The sequence below is a fragment of the Monopterus albus genome, unplaced genomic scaffold (assembly GCF_001952655.1).
Source record: "Monopterus albus unplaced genomic scaffold, M_albus_1.0 scaffold24.1, whole genome shotgun sequence".
Classification (NCBI taxonomy): Eukaryota; Metazoa; Chordata; class Actinopteri; order Synbranchiformes; family Synbranchidae; genus Monopterus; species Monopterus albus.
The window spans coordinates 526,428-549,240 of NW_018127904.1; the positions used below are offsets into that span (position 1 = coordinate 526,428).

Below are 22,813 nucleotides of genomic sequence, written 5' to 3' on the forward strand. Positions count from 1 at the left end.
GGGTGTGGGGGGGGGGGTTAAGTGGGTGTGCAACCTTGTTATAATTCGATTTTTTTTTTCCTTTGACATCCACATTGTTCTGCTTTGTTTTAAAATTTAAAAAAGTAAAACTACTATTATTTGACAAAATTCTGTCTTTTGTTTCGGTGATTATTAAAACTGGACAAACGACTTTTCAGGGTGGAAAGTGTCAGTGCTGGGTCAGAGAGTGCGCGGTCGTACATCGGTATTCTGATACGCTGTGACGGCGATGAATTGCGTCTCCGTGAAGGTGAAAGTCTGGACTCGTCCTGGTTGGCTGGTGTCCTCTGTCCCATCCTCGTTTACTTCCACCACATGGAGCCTGGGCTGGTACTTGTGGAGAGACTGGAGAACCACCATCTGGAGATTCAAATAAAGACGCACTTCAGATACTCATTTTCAAACTTTGGATAGATGATTGAAACATGATACTAAACCGATTAAACAGATTTTTATCATCACATTTACTATTATAACACTCAAAACACTGTTGTGCTGTAATTGACAGTCAGTTACATAAAAAAATCTTCAAATGAAAAATAAAACTTAGTTTATGCAATAAAGAAATTATGAAAGGGAGAAAATCTAGATTTGCTATTGCTTGTTTTCAGCTGGTATTATATAAATATTTCTTTTAATCTGTCATTGAAATACTGGATTTGGTGCTGCTTTACCTGTCCCGTGTTGTTAGAGGCACCTTTGTTGTTTGTAAGCTTTAGCTTTCCAAATGATATTTCTTGACGCATCCAGTGCGCGCCGGTGTTTGGTGAGTCTGGGTGCATGTAAACCCTATTTCCTAAACAAAAAGATGAAATAATATATCTGACTGTTGATAGTTTAAAAACAGTTTAAAGAGCATTTTAAATCAAATTTTTGAACCATTTACTGGTCAAAAACGATCAAAAATAGTTTTTAGTATAATAATATGCTATACATTTTGAAATATAATAATATGCAATAAATGTAAACATCCAAAAAATATTATACCTATTACATTTGTGTCTGCTTTTCCACATGGCACCCACTTTCCTCCTTGAAATCGCCAGTGATTTGGATCAGCAAGTATTACATCCACAAATATATTGTAGTGAGCAGTTGGGTCAAGGCCAGAAATGTTGAAGCTTAAAAATGGGAACATTCGTCTGTGGAAAAGGAATTCAGATTTAGAAGAAGCTTCTAAACGGCACAAAAATGTGATTCATTTTTTTTATCACATTGTCTTGGTGTCTTGTCGAGTCCGTTATCCTTTTTATTTGGGGAAAACAGCGATTTTATGTTAATACACTTCAATTTTGCACTTTACCTTAACAAGGAATTGGCCAAAAATCGACTAATTTTGCAGGTGTATGACGGGTAGGTCTGTGTGCGCACACTCACCGCCCTTGTTTTGTGATGATCATCTCTGTTTGGTGTCTGTGAAACTTCAACCACAGGGCCCTGTTGCACAGATACACCTGCGCTTTCCCCGGAACCAGTCCTGCTTGCGCCGAAGAGAACTGGTAAAAAGCCCCTCCTTGGTAAGTGTGTCCATACTGTTGCGCGTAAGGGTAGCCCGCTGCCGGGTAGCCTTGAGGAGACGTGTTGGTTAGAAGGCTGTTGTAAGCTCCATTAGTTATGACCGGGTGATGTGCCATATAACGGCTGGGACTTCCAATAGAAAAAGCCGGGTGCGCTGGTCCATGCTGGCTCGGGTAAGGAAACATGGCACTGGGAGCTGCTGACACTGACTGTGACTGAGTAGATGGAGAAAAGATGTACCTTTCTCCTGCAGATCCATCGAAATTATGACGAATGTCAGAGACTCCGTGCAGATCAGGAGAGAGTTTGCCCCTCTGGACGTCCCCTGATGCGTCCTTGGAGTCGGGAAAATTGTCTGCCTCTGACTGATTCGTCATCTCCCTAGAGTTTTTTTTCAAAGGTGAACTTCTCTCCAGGTTGTCACTTGCAGATATAATAGGATGGTCCTGCAACGAAAGCTCTGATCCATCGGAGCTCGAAAAGCCACTGCCCACATTCATAAATTTCTTGGAGAGATCACTCGCTGGCGAGATGCAGTTCTCGACTTGCATAGCTCAATAGAAAGCCACGATTAGCTCAACCTATATCACTAGCTTATGCACACGCCTTTCCTAATCTAACACTATGAAAACGCTTTACTTTGACTTGAGATATCGAAGGCTGCAAATTAGCCAACTGACACCATCCTGCAATCAGGAAGGATTTTCTTTCCATCACTCTCCCTGCTTTGCTAATGAAACAAGTATCGCCATTGGTTAACTCGAGGCTGTAATTTAATTAGACAGTTCTTAATTAGGACAATATGAGGAGCGCTGTGAGCAAAGTGATTTGTTTGTAGTGTGACATGGGCCTATATTTGATTAAAACATATGGACTTCGACAGTTTCTTCTAATAACATAACACAAAAATTCAAAAGTATAATAGTAGTTGTTTTCTACTGTCAGTCGTAACATCAGATATGATATTTACCTGTTTATCCGCGTTATTTACCTATTTATGCGCTATGAGTGCCAAAGGATGTCAGCGGAAGAAACCCAGATATATTATTAACACACCAAAAATGACAGTCCATGACAGGCAGTGCGTCTGATGCCTTAAAATGTTTGTGATATAGCGTGAAATCATGGCGCCCCACAGAAGATGTGTTTATGAGTCCTAGTGCTGCTAAATATTTGATGCACTAAACTTATGAAGCAGTGCACCGATAACAGGGGCAAACACAGCTCGGTGCAAAAAGAAAAGCTTTATGTGTGGGACTGTTCATTCTTAAATGACTTTAATACAATTCAGCTCAACTCGTTTTTGTCTTTTGGCGAATTGGGTCCCATTGAAAAGTCATATTAAATCGAACTCGTTATGCATGATGTGATGTTTTTAATAAAACTAAAAGCATTTAAAAAAAATTTCCATCATTTAATTACACTTCACCAACTGAAGTTCTCCCTACAGTAAAATGAAACTTTATATCAGAATGATGTTGATTCAGAAGAAGAAATCAAACAGAACAAGTACACCTTATAGTGATTTACCCCCAGTCCAGTGACAACAGTCTATAAGCAGCTTCCTGTTTATCTTACTAAAAGTGTCATCGCCAAGGTAACACGGACTGCGCAGTCATACGTTTCCAATACACCCGAAGCATAATATAACCCAATGTAACATTTATGGGGCTTATTATGTCATAGAGTTGTTGATTTGACATTGTGGTGTTTTATTAAACTGTAGTTTATGGACAACTATTCTTTCAAGGTGTTTATCTGTCCATCCCATGGAAATAAACAAAATATTAGAAATACCTCCTAATATAAGACAGTCTGCATCACTGACTACAACCTTCCTTTCCATATCACCGAATAACTTTTGGTTTGGTGTCATTAACCAGACGAGGTTAAGAGAAGACCGATCAAAGGCTGTTTCACTGGTGAGTACATCCACAAGTTTGTTATCGCTAATGAACAGCCACGAATCTCTGAAGCTAACAAGAAGGGTCATTACCGTCAGGCTACAGGGTCCAGCAATCTATTCTTGTGAAATATGCAAGCACGGGCTTGTCTGTGCCCAAGAAAAAGAGGCCACTCTCTGCTCTCCTCATTACAGGATTATGGTTTACTTCCATCACTGATCTTTAATAAGTAAAACCAGCTTGCTTTTTTCTCCCCCTCCTGAACAAACCAATTGTTGAGTCACTCATGCAGCAACGCAGTGTTTCCCCAGGTGCGTTGGTGCCTGTTTATCAGACTAAGTCCCCCCCCTTCCTTTCTATGGGCTCGGTTAGTGGACATAACCAAAGAGGTGGGGGCTGATTTGTTATGCCAGTGGCCAACCTTGCTCCTTGGGGAGATAGAGTAGTGCAGGTTAGGGTTTCTGCCTCCTGCCTTGCACAAACCCTTCATTGACCAGCTGAGCCTAATGTGCTAGCTCCCTATCAACAGTAATGTTCATTCTACTCCCAAATACTTCCACTTTTTTTATTATTTAAATGCTAAGAATTCAAACCAGATGCAACAACAAACATTTCTGAAAGCTCTCTAATAGAAACATCCTTCAATAATTGGTAAAAAGACAACAATATGATTATAAAAAACTTTTTTTTTTTTAAACAAAACCAGTTCTGGTTCACAGTGTTAAGATGAGCATAAAACAACATGCCTTTCATCTAGTGCTGTATCACCATTTTTTTTATTGTAGCAGAGGAATCTGCTTGCCACCTGGGTCTAATCTAATCAATGTGAATGACAAGGAGAGAAAAAGCCTGAAAGCGAGCACCAGCTTAGGGACTTTACCTAATGCCCAGTACTGTCACTTCAATGATATGATCACAGCACACAAAATGACAACAAAATTATAGCCAGCAAGGATATGGGGACAGCGTGTGCTACTCCAGTCAGGTGAAATTGCTTTTTCTGACTATGAAATGGCTCATCTCTTGTCGGATGGGTAAACATTTCCTTGTCAGGCCAGTAATAAGGAATGAGGCGCACTGCGCTGAACTAAGAGGACAGAGCCAAGGTTATTTGGGATTCATGACAGGTAGTGGCTTATATTACAGCAACACTAAAAATTTCATGGGAATGCATTTAAGATGGCCTTTAAGTTATTTATATGTTGTTTGCCAGATGTCACATTGCAATGTCCATCAGTAAATCAAAGTGAAGTATTTCTTCCTTTCTTCCTGGCTCTTTGGTTTGATTTGATTTAAAAAAAAAAAAAAAGGCAAAACCTGTATTTACCTTAAGTCTTTAATTAACAAGCATGACTAATCTGATCAAGTGTGGTGATGCTTTGTGCAATGCTAACATAGCTGTTGCCCCCTGTGGTTTCCTGCCATCACTGATCTGCTCCGTCAGAGGGAATCACTGTGGTCTCTGACAAAAAAGGCAGCAGGAGGCCTGAAAAGGGGCGGAGTGGACAGTTGTGGCTTTTAAACCCTTATTAGCAGCCCTCCCCGGACACACCAAGACACGTGTCATTCGCAGAAGTGCACTCCTACACCTGCTCATTATTAATGGCCTTAAAGGTCGCCCATAGCCAGACCAGACCCAGCCGTGATTCTTTACCGCACAGCTCACAGCAAATTAACCTCAGGACAGGTGATTATGATGCTCAGTGGTGACATGACTCCTGTGCTAATACCATACCTGAGTCTGTAGGGACTGTTCATCCAAAATAAATATTTATACATGCCCTTTTTTATTGTACTCTTGAGCAGACAATAAAAGAAACTGGTGATTCTTACTTATTAAAATTAGGTTTTGACCCCGGTTCAATTGAACTCTCTGCACCTACCTATTTAAATACATCCAACCAATTACTTTCTTATTAATTGAAGTAATTTACATGAGTTTTCCATGAAATTTAACATTTATGACCATTTGTAGAAATATAAACAACAGAAAAACACAAAGGTTTTTGTAAGTGGTATTATTTAAATTCACTTTTTTTTGATACCATTTGTTTTGTGGTGCATTTTGTACACTTTTAAAACAATTTGCATCTTCCCACAGGTAACTCAAAGCCATCATATTTTTAATTATTCAACAAGCAGTTTGTTGCAAGGACATAAACACAGTCCAGTGTGACAGATTATGTCACTGCATAAACAATACAGTTGTTAACCATTGTTATTTATCTCTTTAAATTGGGCAGGGGAAAAATCCCCTATTTATGTTATTATTTTTAGTTTTATTATTATAGCTATTTTTACTTTTCATCTTTATCTGGCTGTAAGTTTTTTTCTACATCATCAGCATGGTAATTAATACACTTCTATGCAATTAATAGCACCATTTTATGGGAGAATCAGCCCTAAGCTATTATCCACGCTGCTCAGCCGAGCTCTCCTCTTTACAAAAACTAATATCACATGAACATGGTTGATGGTATGTAAAATTCATGCATAATTATAAATGTGTGAATTTTGTCTCATACCAATTCTGTAGCAAACTAACACTTGTAAAATGTTGTACTCCTCTGGGTTCTACAGTCCCTCAGAGTAATGCCTACAACTGCTTCATGCTCTCTGACGTGTATTATTCGGTTTAACAAATGGCGAGGATATAATGTCAGGAATCACAGAGTTAGCGGAAGAGCTAATGTACCTAGGAAAACTTCTTTTATCACCTGCTACTGACCTGTTATCAACTGTTTGGTTTGTTGCTAGTCTCTTTAAATTTTAATGAGTCTGTGTGACCCAGGGAGTGCAGTTGGGGTTTGTGACCATTTTGTTATTTCTGCTGCCATGCACTGTCAGACATCTGCAAGTGAAGAACACGGCCACTGTCCCCAGTAAGCCCACGGCATAAAAAATTCAGACTAACTCCACTTTTTAAGCCATTTTTGATGAAAAGCACACTGAAATGAAACTGACTTATGCCAATTGAATATCACCGAATCACTGTGATGGTGAAGTTGATGTTTGTAACTTTGGAATTATTCATATAACATCAGTTCCATTTTAAGAGTAGCCATGCCATGAAGTGTGCACTTACTCCTTTGAGAACCCTCTGAGGATTTCCTGAGCACTAAACAATCTAAACATGAACAATAGAAAACAAAAGGCTCCAATCCAGTAACCTAAGCTTTGCCTTTTTTTTTTTTTTTTGATGTGAGCCTACATTGCTTAGACAGGATGAAAATAAGTACTAATTACCCAGTCACAGCTGTGTCTGCCAGCATATTGTTTAATCCATAACTAGGTTGACATGATGATGAATATTTAATCTAAAAACAACAACTCAAAACGTGTTATCTGATTAATCAACATCCAAGATCTGGTTCCTAAATATCTTTAATTATAACCACAATAAATTGGTGATTGACCTGCAAAGTAATCCTTATATAATAAAGCACAAATGCTGCACAGATCCCTTAAAAGCAAACTCTCTGTTTGAGAGAATAGGAGCAAACAGGCGACTGTCGTGTTACAAGAATAATCTTCATTAAAATCACAGGCAACAACACCAGGCCAACACACAGCTCATTGGGAATGCAGTGTGAAAAGAGAGGCCCACAGATTATCACTCTACGTAACTCATGTTTAATTTATCCAGGAGCAATATTGTCAAGAGCCCTACCATTCCAAAGAACTAGACGCTGATAAAAGCTGGAAATAAGACTTAGGGAAACCCAAAAATAACACAGGCTTTGAGTAAAATGTCGCAAAATGCAGAGAACGCACATGAGAGGGAAAGCATCGGCGACATCTTCGATATGTTTAGCACAACTTCACAATGGTGTAATATGACTGCGTTAGGATTGTTAATATTTCAAAAGGTGACTCCTAAATGGAGTTGACGATAAACAGCAACAACCTGATGTGAAACACAGCACTTAACCTTTGCCCTGATTTGGAACAAATTCTTAATAAAAACAAATTGCAGCAGGCAGTTCACTGAATAATCCTTAAATCTAGTTTAGGCAATATCAGTAGAAAAACAAAATAGTCTTACATTCAACTATAAGAAGCAACCCTAAACCAATTTCTGTGTGCTCTGTGGTGCGCTTTTTTTCCTCCTCCTCCTCCTCCTCCTCCTCCTCCTCCTCCTCCTCCTCCCTATGGCTGAGTGAAATGGAATTGCCTCTCACATTCAAAGACAGCTCTAGGAAGGTGATAATAGAGCTACTCCCTGCTGTCTGCAGGCAGGAAATAGGAAAGTGGCATATGGGGCCAGGAACCAAATAGAGAGGAAATGTGACCAGGCAAGGGAAGGAACTAAAGGAAAGGTTAATGATCAGTTCTGAATTCTACAGGGAAGAGAACCATGTTCCAAGTTGAGAGGAAAAATAAATGTGACATGATTTATGTCTCCACCACTCACATCTAGGATGTCACAAACAAACACGTGGAAACCAGCTTATGTTCTTGAAAAACTTTGCCAAGGCAGATAATGAAATGAATGTAGTTACAGTGATTTTTTTGCAATTTCACCCGGTGCTACAGGATGCTGTATGTTTCCGAAATGGAACCGAGAGAATAATATATCACACGGTGCCATTATTTCACACTGATTTATAAAGATGAGAAAGGCAGACAGTACCGTATAATCAAGAAAGAATCCATCTTCACAGCCTCACCAGTATGCTCCAACAAGTGTGAACTACTGGCTGGTGTCCTACTGTTGTCTTTATAGCAGCCCAACACGCTCTCCGGCCTGCAGCATCTCCAAGAGCCTTTAAGAACTGATCCACTCTATAAATGACCAGGAAGTGAAGCCACTACACTGGGACTGAATTACACATTGGGCACTGTACACTGATTCGTGTACAAGAGGAGAAGGGGGAAAAAAAGGAAAAGATAAATCATAGAATGACTAAAAGCTTCTGCACCGAATGTGAGTGAAAACATGAAAATTAGTGCTGTGAGAGCAATACAGTGGGTGTGTTATCATTAGGGGCTATGTAGGCTACATTAGCAGGGAGTGAATTTGCTTTCAAATTTTCACCCTGTTACCACACCTTGGTTGGAAGGGTTTGTGCCCTTTCACCACGAGGCTGGATTCCCACCCTTTCACTATCAGTTACATCTGTTGTAAAGAAGGAATCAATTTTGAAGCAATTTACACTTAGTTTGTGCTGCTGCTGAGATTCTGATAACATCCATTGTAAGTTGTCTCTTTAATTATCTGAGGGAGTGGGTGATACTGAGGAAAGAATACGATGAAAACTGACTGAAATTGTGGCCTTAAAGAGTCAACATGTGTTGTGTGGAATTTAATACTATTCTACAAATACACATAGGTATATTTGTTGATACACAGACACCCATTCACATCTAACATGTAAAATTATGAAGACATATGTAACTAGATCACCAGGCATCAGTAAATTAGATATAAATCTTGACACACACTAAACATCTAAACACTGGATTAAAATACTGTGCTGGTACACGCTGTTGTAGCAACAGCTGGACGTTACAGACTAAGCAACATCACACAGGCCGGTCTTTTCCAGGTCTGACAGCTAGATCATTTGAAGCTGACAAGATAACACTTAAATGCAAAGGTGACATGACAGTGTCTTCAGAGCCAGATGGATCAATACTCGGCTTGGCTCATCAGGATCTAAGCAGTGGTTCTGAACATGGCACAATGTCTGCTACGTTATCAATGAGCAGATTTCCTTTCTTATGGTGCAACTGAAATATTGATTTGATCAATTTAACAAAACAGCTCAGGATTCCAGATGAGATCAAGAACCTTTTACTTATTTTTAAATTTATTTAGCATAATATTAATGGTGCTTTAGCAGTATGGGCAGAGCCAGGGGGTGGCCAGGGGTGGCACCAGCCACACCCAGACCTGATTGGTCACCCCTGCCAGAGTCAAAATGTGATGCCTCTCAGTATGAAAAATGAAAAACAATGAGAAATTGTTGCCTTAAATGCAACAAATATTTTTCTGGTGTTTTATAATTGATCAGTCCAGTAGTTTTATTTAATATCATGCATGTAGCAGAGCATTTGCATTCATTTCTCTGATTGTGTTGTTACTTGTACAGCAGTGATGTCGCTGACCGTGAGTAAATGAGTGTAGCTAAATTTAGCTGGAGAAAACACTAAGTGTGTCTCATTCTTAGACAAAAAATTATTCTTAATAATGTATTGTTTATTATTTCATAGAACTAAAGGTTTAATATACATTTTACATTCAAATGTGCCAGCCCTCTCTGAGCCCGTGCCTTAGCCTGGCCACCCCATCCAAAATTTTCTAGATTCACCCCTGTTTAGCTAAACTTGAGGTCTTTTGCAACTGGTATAGCCACAAAACAGATACATGTCTGTGCAAAAAGGTTTGATCAGAATTCTAAACTAACTGCTGGCTATAATTAGGAGACTAAAATGATCAGTGATGCGTCAATTCATAGTTGCAGTCAAAAGGCGCTCGAAGAAGCCCACTTCTCCAAAGCGTCCCCCAGTGAGACAGCCAAGAAGTCCCGTAGATCAGTTAGAAAAACTCGGCAAGTTGCCTTGGTGACCATCCAGGATGCACCGACTGGCACTATCTCTATTTTTTTCCCCCCTCTTCTCCCATCTACATCTATACACTTAAATAAAAAATCAAATTCTGTCTTTCAAATATTCAGCAGTCCCTTTTTTCCCTGGGAGAGGTAAGGAGTATTGTTGAATAATGCAGCCAGACAGGGATCTCCCAGAGCTGGTCTCTACAGGCATCACTGAGTAGGTCTGATCCCACTTGAGCAGCATCTATCATGGTGACATCATCATTCACACAAGGAGATATGATAAGACAGTAGTACACTACTATAGTACTTGAGCCAACTCTAAAGCAGGCAGTGGTGTTACTCATGTAAACCAATCTACTGGCCATCTGTTGATGCTAAAATCACGGTCAGACTGCCATTTCTAAATCAAATACCATCAGTGTGCATTTACTGCTTTCTACTGAAGGCGAACATGTTTTTCAGAGAAAAAACTGGTGAGACACTCACATATTCTCTTTTACCTTGTGTGATTCTGGTGGGTGTGTAAATGTAAAAACCGCAGGGACAAGCAGCTAAGAAAGAAGAAAACAACATCTACATGCAGCAGCAGCAGGTCTCTACCTTGCAGATTAGGGCACTGGGAGCACTTTGCAGGTTGTTGTCACAGGTATGACGAGGGAGAATTGCGCTTTCTATCCCCAGGTTACACGAGGTGTGAAAATGTGCAGCCAATTTGTTTTGTGCAGAATTAGAAAAAAACATTACAGGAATATGCTTTGGTTTATCTATATCTGTCTCCCATTGCCTTTGGGTGCCTATTTATTCTGTGATTGTTGTTGTTTTTTTGTTTTTTTTTTTTGGTTTTTTTAATTTTCAGTTTTTCATCATACAGCTGAGCACGTATGTTCTGGTTCAATGGTTATTTTAACCGGACTGCGAGTGACATCAAATCAACAACTAAACACCAGACACAGCATCAAAAAGAAACCCGTCCAATCCAACAAGCTACATCAAATCACAAGGACAAAGAGAGAGTGTGAGCATTGGCACAGGAATTACTGATCTTGGGGGAATTGGCAAGACCAACAGCAAGCAAGTGTATTACATATGGCGTGCCATTTTCACAGCTTTCACAAAGAGAACACAAAAAGTGTTATATCTAAGATATCTATCAAAGGCTAATAAACAACAACCCAGATATTCTGAGTGTGTTTAATACTGCAACAAAGACTTGAGGTAAGTACAGCTGGTGGAAGACTCAGTTCATGTCTGAGCTTAGAGTACAGTAAGAGAAGTAAACTGTGTAGTCTGAGCCGAGCAAGCACAGTAAATGAAGCTGTCCTCCCACTAATTCTATGAGGTGTCAGTCAGGAAACTGGCCTGCCAGGATGACTTTCAGCTCTAATCAAGCCAGATGGTTTCTTAACACTGAATAAATGAATTGATTTGGATGTAGCATCTCTAACAAGGTTCATATTCTTCTACACATGACACAAAGGTGGTCAGCATGAGAACAAGAGAGCTATAATCTGCTAACCTTGAGGAGGCATTACAGTGAAACTCATCAGTCCTGCTAACATGAATATGACTAACATCTTCACAGTGTTTGTATCTGTTATGTTGACAAAGTGTTAGGACAAGGCCTTTGTCGTCACACTTGTACACAGCTCCCACTTCAAGTGTTAGCTTCTGTGTCCTAACCCACTACACTTTATTACTATCATTAGATGTATGCAGCCATTTTTCAGTTGTATATTGTTTAAATACCTGCTAATGAATTGTGAAAGTACCGTGTTATGGTGTGATTGTACCAGGCAGTAACCAGCTACTGTACACTTAAGAATCTTTTTCAATTAGATCAGGGTGGTGGTTTTCAGTCATTAAGTAATTTGGTGTAAGGATGTCCACCTTACACTTAGCCAAAGGTGTTTCTGCAGTTGCTGTTAACCGGCAGCATTGTGGCCCCAATGCAAAGCCACTGCTGTATGTAAGAGGACTCCAAAGACAACACAAGAGCGCCCACTGCGATTTTCACTGGGGATTTTGATATTCACACCTGTACTAGGTGTTGTTTGGGAGTCTGATAAGCATGTGTGAAACCAGAGGGGTGACTACAATGGGGGCCTTATTTGAATGGATCTTTTCAGATATATCTATCAAGGACAGCACTCTTGTTTTGTATTTTCACATATAACAATAGCAAGGGACAAAGCTAATCAAGCACGGTGTATCTTAGATACCAGCCATGTGTCTAATTGAAGCTGCACATGGCCATATGGGCATGTGCGAAAAATAGAATGTCCAATAACTACATAAGGATTCAAGCAGCACGTGGAAAAATAAAATATTTTCAACATTATTGCCAGTCTGATAGTCGGTGACTACACAGCTCCTGAACGGAGGATTTAGCTCAAAGCTGTTGAAACAAAGCAGACAAAGCTCTGCTATAAAAGAAAACATACTACACTATGTATAAAGCAAAAATAATTTTCATTGTATGAAGAAATCACAGACCTTATCATTACAGGATCAGAGGCTGAAAAACAAAGTGCATGAGAGTTGCTTCTCCTCTCTCTACATTGGTGATGTTCAGAGGCAGCCTGTTATCAGAGGTGTTAATTGGCAAATTCAGTACAAGTCAAGAGCATGTTCCCTGTCGTCCTCGCCCGGCAAGGCTAGGTCATTAAACCGAGAATGGATTCTTTCATGCTGCCTTAACCCTTGAATTGCAAGTTACTATTCTACAAACACCCCCATGCTCCATCCCACCCCCATGTGTCAAGAAGCAAAACAACCTAAACTGAGTTAACAGTGACAATAAAATAACAGGAGGATGACATCTTGAGAGCCAGACTTGCAGTCACACAATTATTTCAAGTTGGCAGCCAAATGTCTTTAAAAAGTTCATAAGTTTACAAATGTCCAACACCCCACCCCTCCCCCGGTAAACATGTAAAAGTAATCTTTGCTATGGTGGTTGAACAATGCAATTTTCAGAACAATGGCATCAACAAACTCCACTGATCACTGCTTTTGTGTTCTGTGTATTGAACAAGCCTCTCATCCGCCTGAAATGTGAGCCTCCTCTGGGGTTCTGGGTGCGATCTCACCACTGCCTCTGTCATCACTTGCTGTGACTGCCAAATCTCTGCTCCAGAAATCAGGGCTCTCAGACCAGCACTGAAACAAACACAATGGAGAGGGGCTGTTCTGAGACTTTGCACAGGCAGCGATGGCTTCAACACATTTAATCGAACACAAAGTCAGCTCCACCACTTCTGCACAGAGAGCACGAGGAGCTCAACGCATGGCAAGACAACTGTGAGGTGATACTCTCAGCTCGCAACGCCATGAGAGTTGGCAGTCTCACATGCCAACGGTGACCAGTGCACAGACAGCTGAATATGCTTCTCTCCTAAGTTGTTAATTATCTAAATGACATTGATGTGAAGAGGCCATTCTAGCCAGGTGACCTTAATCCACTTGCTATCTCTCTGTTTTGTTTGATTAAACCCTTCAACAACTCTTTTTTCCCTGACTTCTGTTATATCTTCTTGGCAATGGCATGATCTGATAAACACTTTAAATATTCAGAAGAGTAATTGTTGAAATAATGACTCGGTGGAGTGGTGACTCGTCTATTGTCTACTGCACTCATAGTCCAATTACTGGCCAGTAAAGAAAAAAAGGTATGTTTATTGTATAGAAATGAGATCTTTAAAACATTACTCGTGTTTATTATACTGTACTGCAAGCATGAACTGCTTGTTATCAGTTATATCAGAAGCCAAACATCCACATTATACACAGTATAAAATCAGTCAATTGTCAGTATAAAAAAGAAAACAATAGGGCTGGTGAATAGCCATTCTATTAAAAAAGGAAACTGTAATTAAAAGGACAAATATGCAATTTTTGACCACATTTAACCTCATATATGCCTCTTACAGGTGTACACAGATGTAATAACAGGTTTCAGTGTTGCAGCTTGATTTTTGGTGTTGAGGCTACCCTTTTGTGCATAATCATGAACTGTACATTTCATGTAATTGATCTTTTTTAACACTGGATATGGCAACTTTACCATAAGGTAAAGTTGCCATATCCATAAGGTAAAGTTTTTGACTGTTATGAAAAATGTCATTACTTAACAGAATGACTGTAGATTTTAAATGCTCTTGTTCAAAAACAGAAATACATGCCTATATTCTCCATCTTTAAACACCATTATATTTGCTTGTAGCCATGTATGAGAGTATTCAATTCACTCTGAGAACCACTGAATAGAAAGCAACTGTGATCATTAGAGATTTGCTCTATGCACTTTAACTAGCTTTGTTATTCGCATATTTCATGAAATATGTTGAATCCGACTTGAATTTTTTTCAATGCACCCTGAAGGACTAATTCAAAAATGTTTTTTGTTTGAAATCTAATTTTAAAAAATCAGTTTATGTTCCTTTTGTTTTCACTTTTTACTTTGATGTTTTCTTTCTGTTAAATATTCCATCTAATATGCTTTTGCAGGTCCACTTATAAAGTGTAGTAAACATTTGAGTATATTTTGTACAGTAGCAGATAATTTACAGTAAAGTTGGATTGCTATTAACGATGTCTACTACCACTTTCTGTTTGTTATTCTAGCTTTTTATAACATTACCACATGCATTTTCTGCATTACACCATATGCAGAATATAATTATGTGATATATTATTTCCCTCAAGCTACTTAAAAACACTTCAGCACAATCAGCTCATCTTGCAAGTACCAGCTGAGAGTGCAGGCCACAGAGATCAGTCTGTGCATAGGATAACCTACAAACTCAAACAAGCAGTGGCAGAGCGCCAACAGCTATACCGTGCGTCAGCTTTCTCCCACTCGTCTCTACTTGGAAATGACTGTGGTCCCCTGAAGCCAGTGACTTCCCTGTCTCCCCGAACTCGCTGCAGCACCAACCGGTGGTGCAGAAGCACTGCTGATTAGCATGCAGTAATGACGGTGAGCTGGGCTCCATTGTTCTAACACCTCCCCTCTCCTCCGCACCAATCTGTCACCATTCAGTGGGCTAGAGCTGCCTCAAATGCTTCTCTCCACAAATGAGATGGATAATTAGTTGCCCCTCACGAATGCTGCACTCTTCTCACCCTTGATTGCTTTCACCTTCTTGCTCCTGGCAATTTTGACACCTTGTAATCAGCCTGCTACTTCTCCGTCTCAATCCATATCCCTCTCCTTTTTTGTCCCCTTTCATTTTTATATTTCTTAAATCTATTTCAAATCTACTGCCTCTGGTAGCAAATGTCCCAAAGATAAAGATGGCGCAAATAACTGATATTTTTTACTGGAAATGATAGCCGTAACAATGCCTCAGAGCTAAAGTGGATAGTTCAAATTATATACACAAGCAAGTAAATATACAGTGCGCAGAAATACACAAAAAAATCCCCTAGCTGTCAGAACGAGTTTCCTCTTCCAAATAACAATGAATGACAACATAATTATGAGCAAGCAGCTGTTCATGATCCCAGAGAGAAAAGCATGCAAGCTGCACAATGTTCGAATCTTCACAGATTAACCAGAGAGGATCATTAGGGATATATATTTGCCAAAAAATTCTGAATAAATTGTCCCCTCAGTGTGCATGATGTGATGTGAAATGTAAAATTATGTTTCTGTCATTCAAAAATAAACACACGTTGTGTGTGGGACATAACATTAAATTAGCATGTAGTGTTCACCTTTCTAAATACACCAAATGGGATCTAGATCTTTTTCTTCATATAGATGATGTATTTTAGTAGTGCTCTTCTATCATAGTCTAATGACTCATTAGTTGGGAGTAGTTAATAGCATTACAGCGTCACATTTTTTTTACACCCCTCTGAGCCTTGTATGAAACAGTGAGGTGCTCGGCGCCAAACATCAGTTAAGGTGGTAATAACAAACGAATCAGTCTCTTAAACAGTATTTGATTATTGGAAGAGAGTTGTAATGTCCAGCACTTGTGAAAATTAAAATGGCTTGTTTGCACCCTCCATATCTTCTCATCTACCCAGCACAAATGGTACCAGCCCATAGCTGAGGGGGCTGCAAGGTCCTTGCTGCACAACACAAAAAAGTGTTCCAACAACACACATTAGTGTCCCAGTTCCCTTAAACGTCGTCACACTGAATTCTGAAAATCCCTGCAAACATTTGCAAGAGTGTGAATAAATACTGCTGAATTCAAAACCTGATGCTGCCGTTTAGAAAAGACTCAGGTTTAATTAAGTGATAGGTGTGCATAATGTAGATGTGCAAACACACAAGGAGCAGACATTGACACATCATTTGTTCAAATTATTACTCAAGTATACCCTATAATTGAATTTAAAACCAGTATCACCAGAAAGTCTCATCTTATAACTCTGATAGCATAACCAGAGCAACAAAGTCATAGATTATCATGTACATTTAACCATTAGCATAAAAGTGTCTACAATAAATGCAGTTTGATTATTGCATAAGGTAAAACTATTACTGCACAATTAGCAAGCTAACTGGGCATCTGGCTGACAGTGAGTTTGTACCTAACATTTAGTATCGCCATCTGTGTAGACAAATGGCGATACTAACTCCTAAGTAGCAAATATCTTCACTGCACCAGCGTCATACAGCTGCCTCAAATGAACCTGGCTTAAGTATACAACATGGAAGAGCAATGGGAACCCGTGTGAAAACAGTGCTAATCAGCATGTCTACCATTCAAATGACTGACTTCAATACCTGTACCTGATACATAATATATGGTTGTTCTATGATCTATAAAACCCTGCTAGCAACATAAAAAGGAAGTGACGGTGTAAATTTCCATTTCCAAAGCAAATCTTCATATTTGCTTAAAAATGAATGTCTCTCTAAAAGGAAACTGTTCCATGTTATTAATGCAAATTGTTTTGAAATTTAATAGGTGCACATACTGTCCACCTAATGTCTTTGTGTAGGGATCCACAGAGTACCTCAGGTGGGTTTTCATACTGAAATGATAAAAAGTGTTGCAAGAGTAAATGCTGGCTTTATTTGCTCATATATACCACGTTATGCATCATCAACATCATTTGCTATAGTAAAATCTCAGCGTGATATTAGAAAAATATACTGGGCAGCGAAGTGTACCATTCAATTCTTCAATATTAAATAAAGGGATTCAAGTCTTATTGCAGTGTCATTTCAAACCAAGTACAGTGCATTGTACTTCATGGCAGGTAGGACTAGACCATGAATACAGTAAAGTCTTGGAGTAGTTGCGGCCTCCGCCTGTCAGTCTCTGCTTCCTCTGTCAATTGTCTGCATCATTCTTAGGAGAGAAATGCGAGTAGAGGTGGCTGTTCATTCGGTCCTGAGGAACCACAGCTTTGCAGAAAGCACATTTATCAGGACTCCCGCTCTGAGGCGTCGCCAGCTCTGTCCCCACGTCAACTGCATCACACAGCTCAGGGCTCCAGAGAGGCTGCAGAGCAGGACGAACCAAAGAAAACAGTAGATTATTCATGCTCTAAACAATCTTTACACTCATTCTATTAAAGCATGCTGGACCACTTGGCCTTCAAGTTGAAGTATCTGTTGCTTTAATGAACAGAAGGAACACGTCTTCTGTCAAGCCAACAGTCTGTATATATACTCAGCAAAACTAAAAGCAAAAGGTTATTCTCAAGTGTTTTACCATCTTACAGTTTGTGTTCATCCAAGCTATCAAAACAGTCATGCCTATTTTAAGTGCCCATATTAATGTAATCCAGGGAAACAATCATATTATGAAAAACTGGAGCAACTTTTAGATCTCACTGCGTGTCATTCACAATTTTTATTAGGCATTTATACACAGCAAATAAAATCCCACTTAAACATCATACTTGTTTCATCAGATTCTGACACTGTAATGTGCTTCCATCTGGCTCACACTTTCCAGCAAAGATGCCAAATATAACCAGAGCATCCATGCTTAAGTAAAAAAAGAATCAGCACACATTACACAGTAATACATTTCAAGTTAAGCCAAGGGGATTTTTTGGACTTCGCACTGTTTCACTCCTCCATTAGCAAAGACCAATCATAAACTGATAATTTGCTACTAGTTTTCTCAGACCTTCTCCTGTGATTCTCACCTGCTGAGGTCCCCGCACACTCTCCTGGGAGAGCGAAGATGATGTTGAGTGGGAGGGGGATGTAGGGTAGACAAAAGGCATGGGCAGTTCCACGGGCTCCTCCTCTGTCTGTGCCGAGGGGACACTGCTGAGAGGTGGGTTCGTGGGCAAGGTGAGACCAATGTTTCTCTCTGCAGCACTGTTCAGGAAGTCATATTCACTGTCCGCAGAGGGCGGGAATTTGACACTGAATTTGGTGAGAGAGTCTACTAAGTCCCTGTCCTCAGGGCTGGTGCCACGGGACGCCAGAGACGTGGGAGGGAGTGGGATATCCACTGCTGACCTTAGTGTGGAGGAAAAGGGTCTCTCTGCCTCTGCTGTACGGTCTGTGCACTGGATGGGCATGGAGAACTGCTGATCTGTCAGACGGCAAAAAAAACATGAGCTTTTATGTCTCAGTCAACATGTTGATGCATTTCAGTGCTGGCTTTAAGGACATTTAGGTTTGGCAATGATTTGAGAAGTTGCACATATGAAAAAAAAATTTGTCAAGAGCACTCTCATCCTGGTCCTTTCAATATGTATGTACTCATATCAATTTAAAATCACACTTTATATGAACTGTTATATGAAAAATTGCTATATTATTCATTATACACCTTGTATCCGTCCCAGAGCCAAAATCATGCATTTGTCGGTGGAATTATTAAATCCGATTATCCTTTGTATTTTCACAGAGGTGGCCAACCATGGTTCAAAAGAGCAATAAGGCATTCACATACAGTCCTAGTTAAGGTGTGACTATCTAATTATCTAAAAGAACAAAGTAAAAGATAATACCTGCATAGGTTGTTATGACACACAAAAGCCTTTTTCAAATCAATACATTTTCTCCTAAGTAGCTGAATTAAGAAAACAGCTGGATTTCTGATTAAGGAAGTGGGCAGCAGGTAATATTTGGAAATAATATTACCATTTGATGTATCATTTCCTCCATGGAATCGTTTCAGGTGATCTTTTTGTCTTCTGGTTAGAGATCGTATCTGCCGGAATTTCCCCTGTATTGCTTCAAATGCGTCCAGCATGTCCTGACTGGCAAACAAAAAATAAAGAGTGTGGAAAAAATTGATTCTAACTATTATGCCCATGATTAAAAAAAAAAAAAAAAAAAGTCTTTGTGCTAGACACATACCAGTCAACACTGCTGTTGACTGGCAAATTAGGAGCAACAGCAATGGTACCCATATTCTCCTGGAAAAAAAAAGAAAAGACATTACAAATATAAACATTAACAACAATTAACCAAGGGTGTATTGTTAGTACATCTGCAGCTTTATTAACACGTCACAAATTTTACTAGCGAAAAATGTTTCCTGGTTGGTTAAATATTGAACAGTAAAGCTCGAGGTGCTTAACTATGCAGTGATATTATCCTCTAGCACCATCTGGTGAATTAAAAGTGGATACACTGTTTGTGGAGTAAAAGAGAGTTAGGGTACTATTACAGCATTACCTTCTCCTTGATGTGAATGTCTGAACAAGGACAAAAGTTCTATCAATTATCATTAAATTATCTGCAAACAACTTTAGGGCTGTGTAAAGAGCAACCAGTAACACCGAGGAAAAATGTACTGAGATGAAAGAAACGGTTACTTAGAGGACAGTGCTTAGATCATACATCCTCAACAGACAGACAGTATAAAACACATGCGGATCGATCATATTTTAAGGTTCATAGTAACTTCTACATTCACTGCCACTAGCATAATGGCTTCTTGAAACACCCTTTGTTGATATAAGAGAAGCTAACATCAAGCAGAAGTAAATAAACACGTGTGTTTGCATGTGAGAGGAAGCCGTACGTATTATCATATGTAAGCTCAAGTGGGAGAATAAGGAAAAACCAGTTTTTGGATCCATCATGTTGCAGTTTTCACAAAATGTTGACGTAGAATGAACACAGTGTAGCACAGTGAACATACCGGGTACAACTTTACCATGTAAGTGGCAGCTCCGTCAAGAAGATGGTTGCAAGGCTCACATTTCATCTCTCCTTGGAATCCAAAACAGTGAAAATCAACAGTTTGTACATGAGGAGATGCAAAAAAAAAAAACAACAACTGAAAATTAGTAAGTCAGTAGTAAATTTGTAAAATACTGCATAAAGTTGGGATATAAGCAGCGGCATCATCTGTTATGGTTCACTAACCTGATGGTTGCCTTGTTGCTGACAGCTTTGCTTGAAGTTTTGAAATCAACAGCTGCTGGTCTTTTATCTGCTTTTCAAGTGTTTGAGTGTATCCCACATAATATTCAGTCTGTAAAGATTAGGTTTCTGTTATTTATTAGCACTGCTACCTGGTCTACGTGTATACATCTCTCTCAATATCATATAAGTAAAAAGCAAAGCAGATTACTGTTGTAAAAACATAAAACTAGTGCAAGTACACCTTCAGTAAGCAAGATACAAAATCTGTTTTGGTAAACTTGGCAGTGAAAGCTACTCTGTGACTTGTTATTTGTGCTATATTGTTTGGCAAATTTCACACAAAGCTCGAGAAAAGATTTTGTTGTTACCATTTTCTGTAGCTCCTTTTTAGCATTATCTTTTTCAATGGAGACCTGGCGATAAGCTTCGAAGGCTTTGTTGAGCTGGTCTCCAATGTTCCTTTCCATGCCGTGTGCTCCACAGTCATCACTGACACAGCAGACATGAGCCCTGGAGTGAAATCACAAAATGTTTTAAAACACACCAACAGTTCATTCCAAAAGAAACACTCTCTGAGAAACTGTCACTTCTTTGAATAGTAAAAAAAAAAAAAAAAAAAAACAGTACAGCCATAGTGAGCCCTTATGCTCATTCAATAATGTTTCTTTGCTTTAAAAATAATCAAAACTATGTCAAGTGGTGCCAGATTTTTTGGTTGAATTATATAACGACACTGACGCAATGTTAAAACTGTACCGAAACAGAGTAAACATACTTCCTAATCTCTGCTTATCTCAACAACTGAGGTATTGAAATGTAATAAATACATGATGTCACTCGATGTACTGTAATAACTTGCACAACAAGTGTACAACTACTATATGGACAACTCTTACATTTTCTGTCATTCCTTGACCGATAATTACAAACAATGACATACTTATTGAGATTATGCAAAGTAAAATCTTTAAAAAAAAAATGTAATAAATGTGAAAGCCACACACTACACGTCAGTGGTACCATATAGCAACTGCCCCTGGATAAAGCCATAGTAAAGTGTACAGGAAAAGTTGTAAATGGATATTAACATTGAAGTTGGAGCATACCAGGGCACAGCAGTGGAGCAGTCCAAGTCTAATCCACACAGTTCCGTATTCTTTAAATTATAAGTGACTGGCTAGCAAACTCATTCAGCCAACCGGTGTTGGATGAAACGACCGAGCAACAACTCCACAGATCAGTTTACCTCGCTGCCAAGGACTGAGTGTCCTCTTACCTTCATTCGAGTAACTGCTAAAGTCGAATTTATTGTTCTGACACCACCGCAGCGTCGTCGCCTACTTTTCAGTTACAGCGCTAGAGAGGATATGGCAATGTATGTTTTACATAGCCTAGTGGAGTTGGGAACTTCCCTCGGGGAATCCCCCTGTTCTAGACTTCCGCCTTGAGGCGGCCGCAGCCAATCAGCGTCGAGCAGGGAGGTAGCGCTGGTTGAGGGTTCTTCCAACCTACGCGTCTGCAAACCGACTGCTGTGCATGTGAAAATTGTCCCCAAAGTAGCTCTATACTGTGCTCATTTTAACCTGCAACATTTTTTTCTTACATTATTGTCAATTCAACAAGTTCTTTCGAAAAAAAGAGTCTGCTTTATCGTAAAAGAAGGGTAATAATCATGGTCAGAATCACCTGTTGGAGGGCCTGCAGACAAAACAATGTTATTGGGTCCCTATTGTGGAAATTTTATCAAACATTTTTAAGCAATATGTGTCATGTAAGCATAGGGCTCACCTATATGACAAGGTCTTAAAATAAGCAGGCATGCAGGCTCTGTTTTGAACTTTACTGTTCAGTTAAATTGCCAACAAAACAGTTGACATGCAGCATGTGTGGGGCCCTCGGAAGGTATGTGTTCAGCCGTGGTAACAGGCAATACAGGACTATTCGTATAGCACCTTTCAACAGATAACACAAATATTTTATAAGACATATAAGACAATATCATAAGAGAAACACAAAGCAACATTAAAGGACACATATAAACCTGGATTTCCAGCTGGACAAACCAGGTAACTGCCTCTAGACCTCCAGAGGCCCCAAAAGGCCCCAGTTCATTGTGTGTCAGTTGGTTTTTGGTCACCTGATAACTTCATTTCTTTGGAAACTTGCAGCAATACAGATCAAAATAATTGGCTTCCTGCATTATAACTAAATCTTGTGGCCCTAGGGGTTTTCTGTAGTTGTTGTTTTCATTTATACAATGTTTGCATGGAGAATCATCCTAAATAAAATTATATTCTGTCAAATTACCACCCACTAATTAACACACTGAACACACATGATATTCTAGCACAACAGGCTTTTGGGTCACTGGGTAAAATCCAATAAAAATACTAACCACAGTGTGCTCTACGCACTGCACTTGACTTTATTTACTTGTGGCTAAGTAACTAACTGAAATTTAAAAACAAAAAGAGCAACATGTATTTCTTCATTTTGTG

The 22,813-nt window shown here is 39.4% G+C and overlaps 2 protein-coding genes across 5 annotated transcripts in view; both read right to left on the bottom strand.

The window, feature by feature from the left end:
- The window catches only part of tbr1b (T-box brain transcription factor 1b), a 4,525-nt gene extending 2,187 nt beyond the window's left edge, over nucleotides 1–2,338 (bottom strand). The window contains exons 1-4 of the mRNA XM_020594657.1: nucleotides 1,399–2,338; nucleotides 1,009–1,163; nucleotides 696–817; nucleotides 223–381 (exon numbers count right to left, since the gene is read on the bottom strand). Of these exons, the coding sequence (XP_020450313.1) occupies nucleotides 223–381; nucleotides 696–817; nucleotides 1,009–1,163; nucleotides 1,399–2,090 (1,128 nt within the window). The 5' untranslated portion in view covers nucleotides 2,091–2,338. The remainder of the gene's footprint in view (nucleotides 1–222; nucleotides 382–695; nucleotides 818–1,008; nucleotides 1,164–1,398) is intronic.
- Nucleotides 2,339–16,228: 13,890 nt separating this feature from the next.
- On the bottom strand, nucleotides 16,229–21,674 carry tank (TRAF family member-associated NFKB activator). Of its 4 annotated transcripts, XM_020594656.1 has the most exons (9): nucleotides 21,422–21,668; nucleotides 20,684–20,825; nucleotides 20,316–20,424; nucleotides 20,089–20,159; nucleotides 19,299–19,357; nucleotides 19,080–19,198; nucleotides 18,450–18,525; nucleotides 18,128–18,254; nucleotides 16,229–17,472 (listed from the first exon to the last, which is right to left on the bottom strand). In XM_020594656.1, the coding sequence occupies exons 2-9, from the start codon at nucleotides 20,780–20,782 to the stop codon at nucleotides 17,302–17,304; spliced, it is 831 nt and encodes a 276-aa protein (XP_020450312.1). In that variant the 5' UTR covers nucleotides 20,783–20,825; nucleotides 21,422–21,668; the 3' UTR covers nucleotides 16,229–17,301. The 4 variants fall into 4 exon arrangements, with proteins under 4 accessions (XP_020450312.1, XP_020450310.1, XP_020450311.1 ...); XM_020594654.1 differs by having other exon boundaries at nucleotides 18,128–18,525; nucleotides 21,592–21,674; XM_020594655.1 differs by having other exon boundaries at nucleotides 18,128–18,525; nucleotides 20,104–20,159.
- Nucleotides 21,675–22,813: the final 1,139 nt, after the last annotated feature.

Bases quoted from the DNA above. Each gene is read 5' to 3' on its own strand.
- tank (XM_020594654.1), bottom strand. From the start codon at position 20,782: ATGGAAAGGAACATTGGAGACCAGCTCAACAAAGCCTTCGAAGCTTAT. The intron at 19,358-20,088 runs GTATGTTCACTG...TTTTTTTTCCAG, and splicing joins ACATGGTAAAGTTGTACCCG to GAGAATATGGGTACCATTGC. The intron at 17,473-18,127 runs GTGAGAATCACA...CCTGCTCTGCAG, and splicing joins GTGTGCGGGGACCTCAGCAG to CCTCTCTGGAGCCCTGAGCT.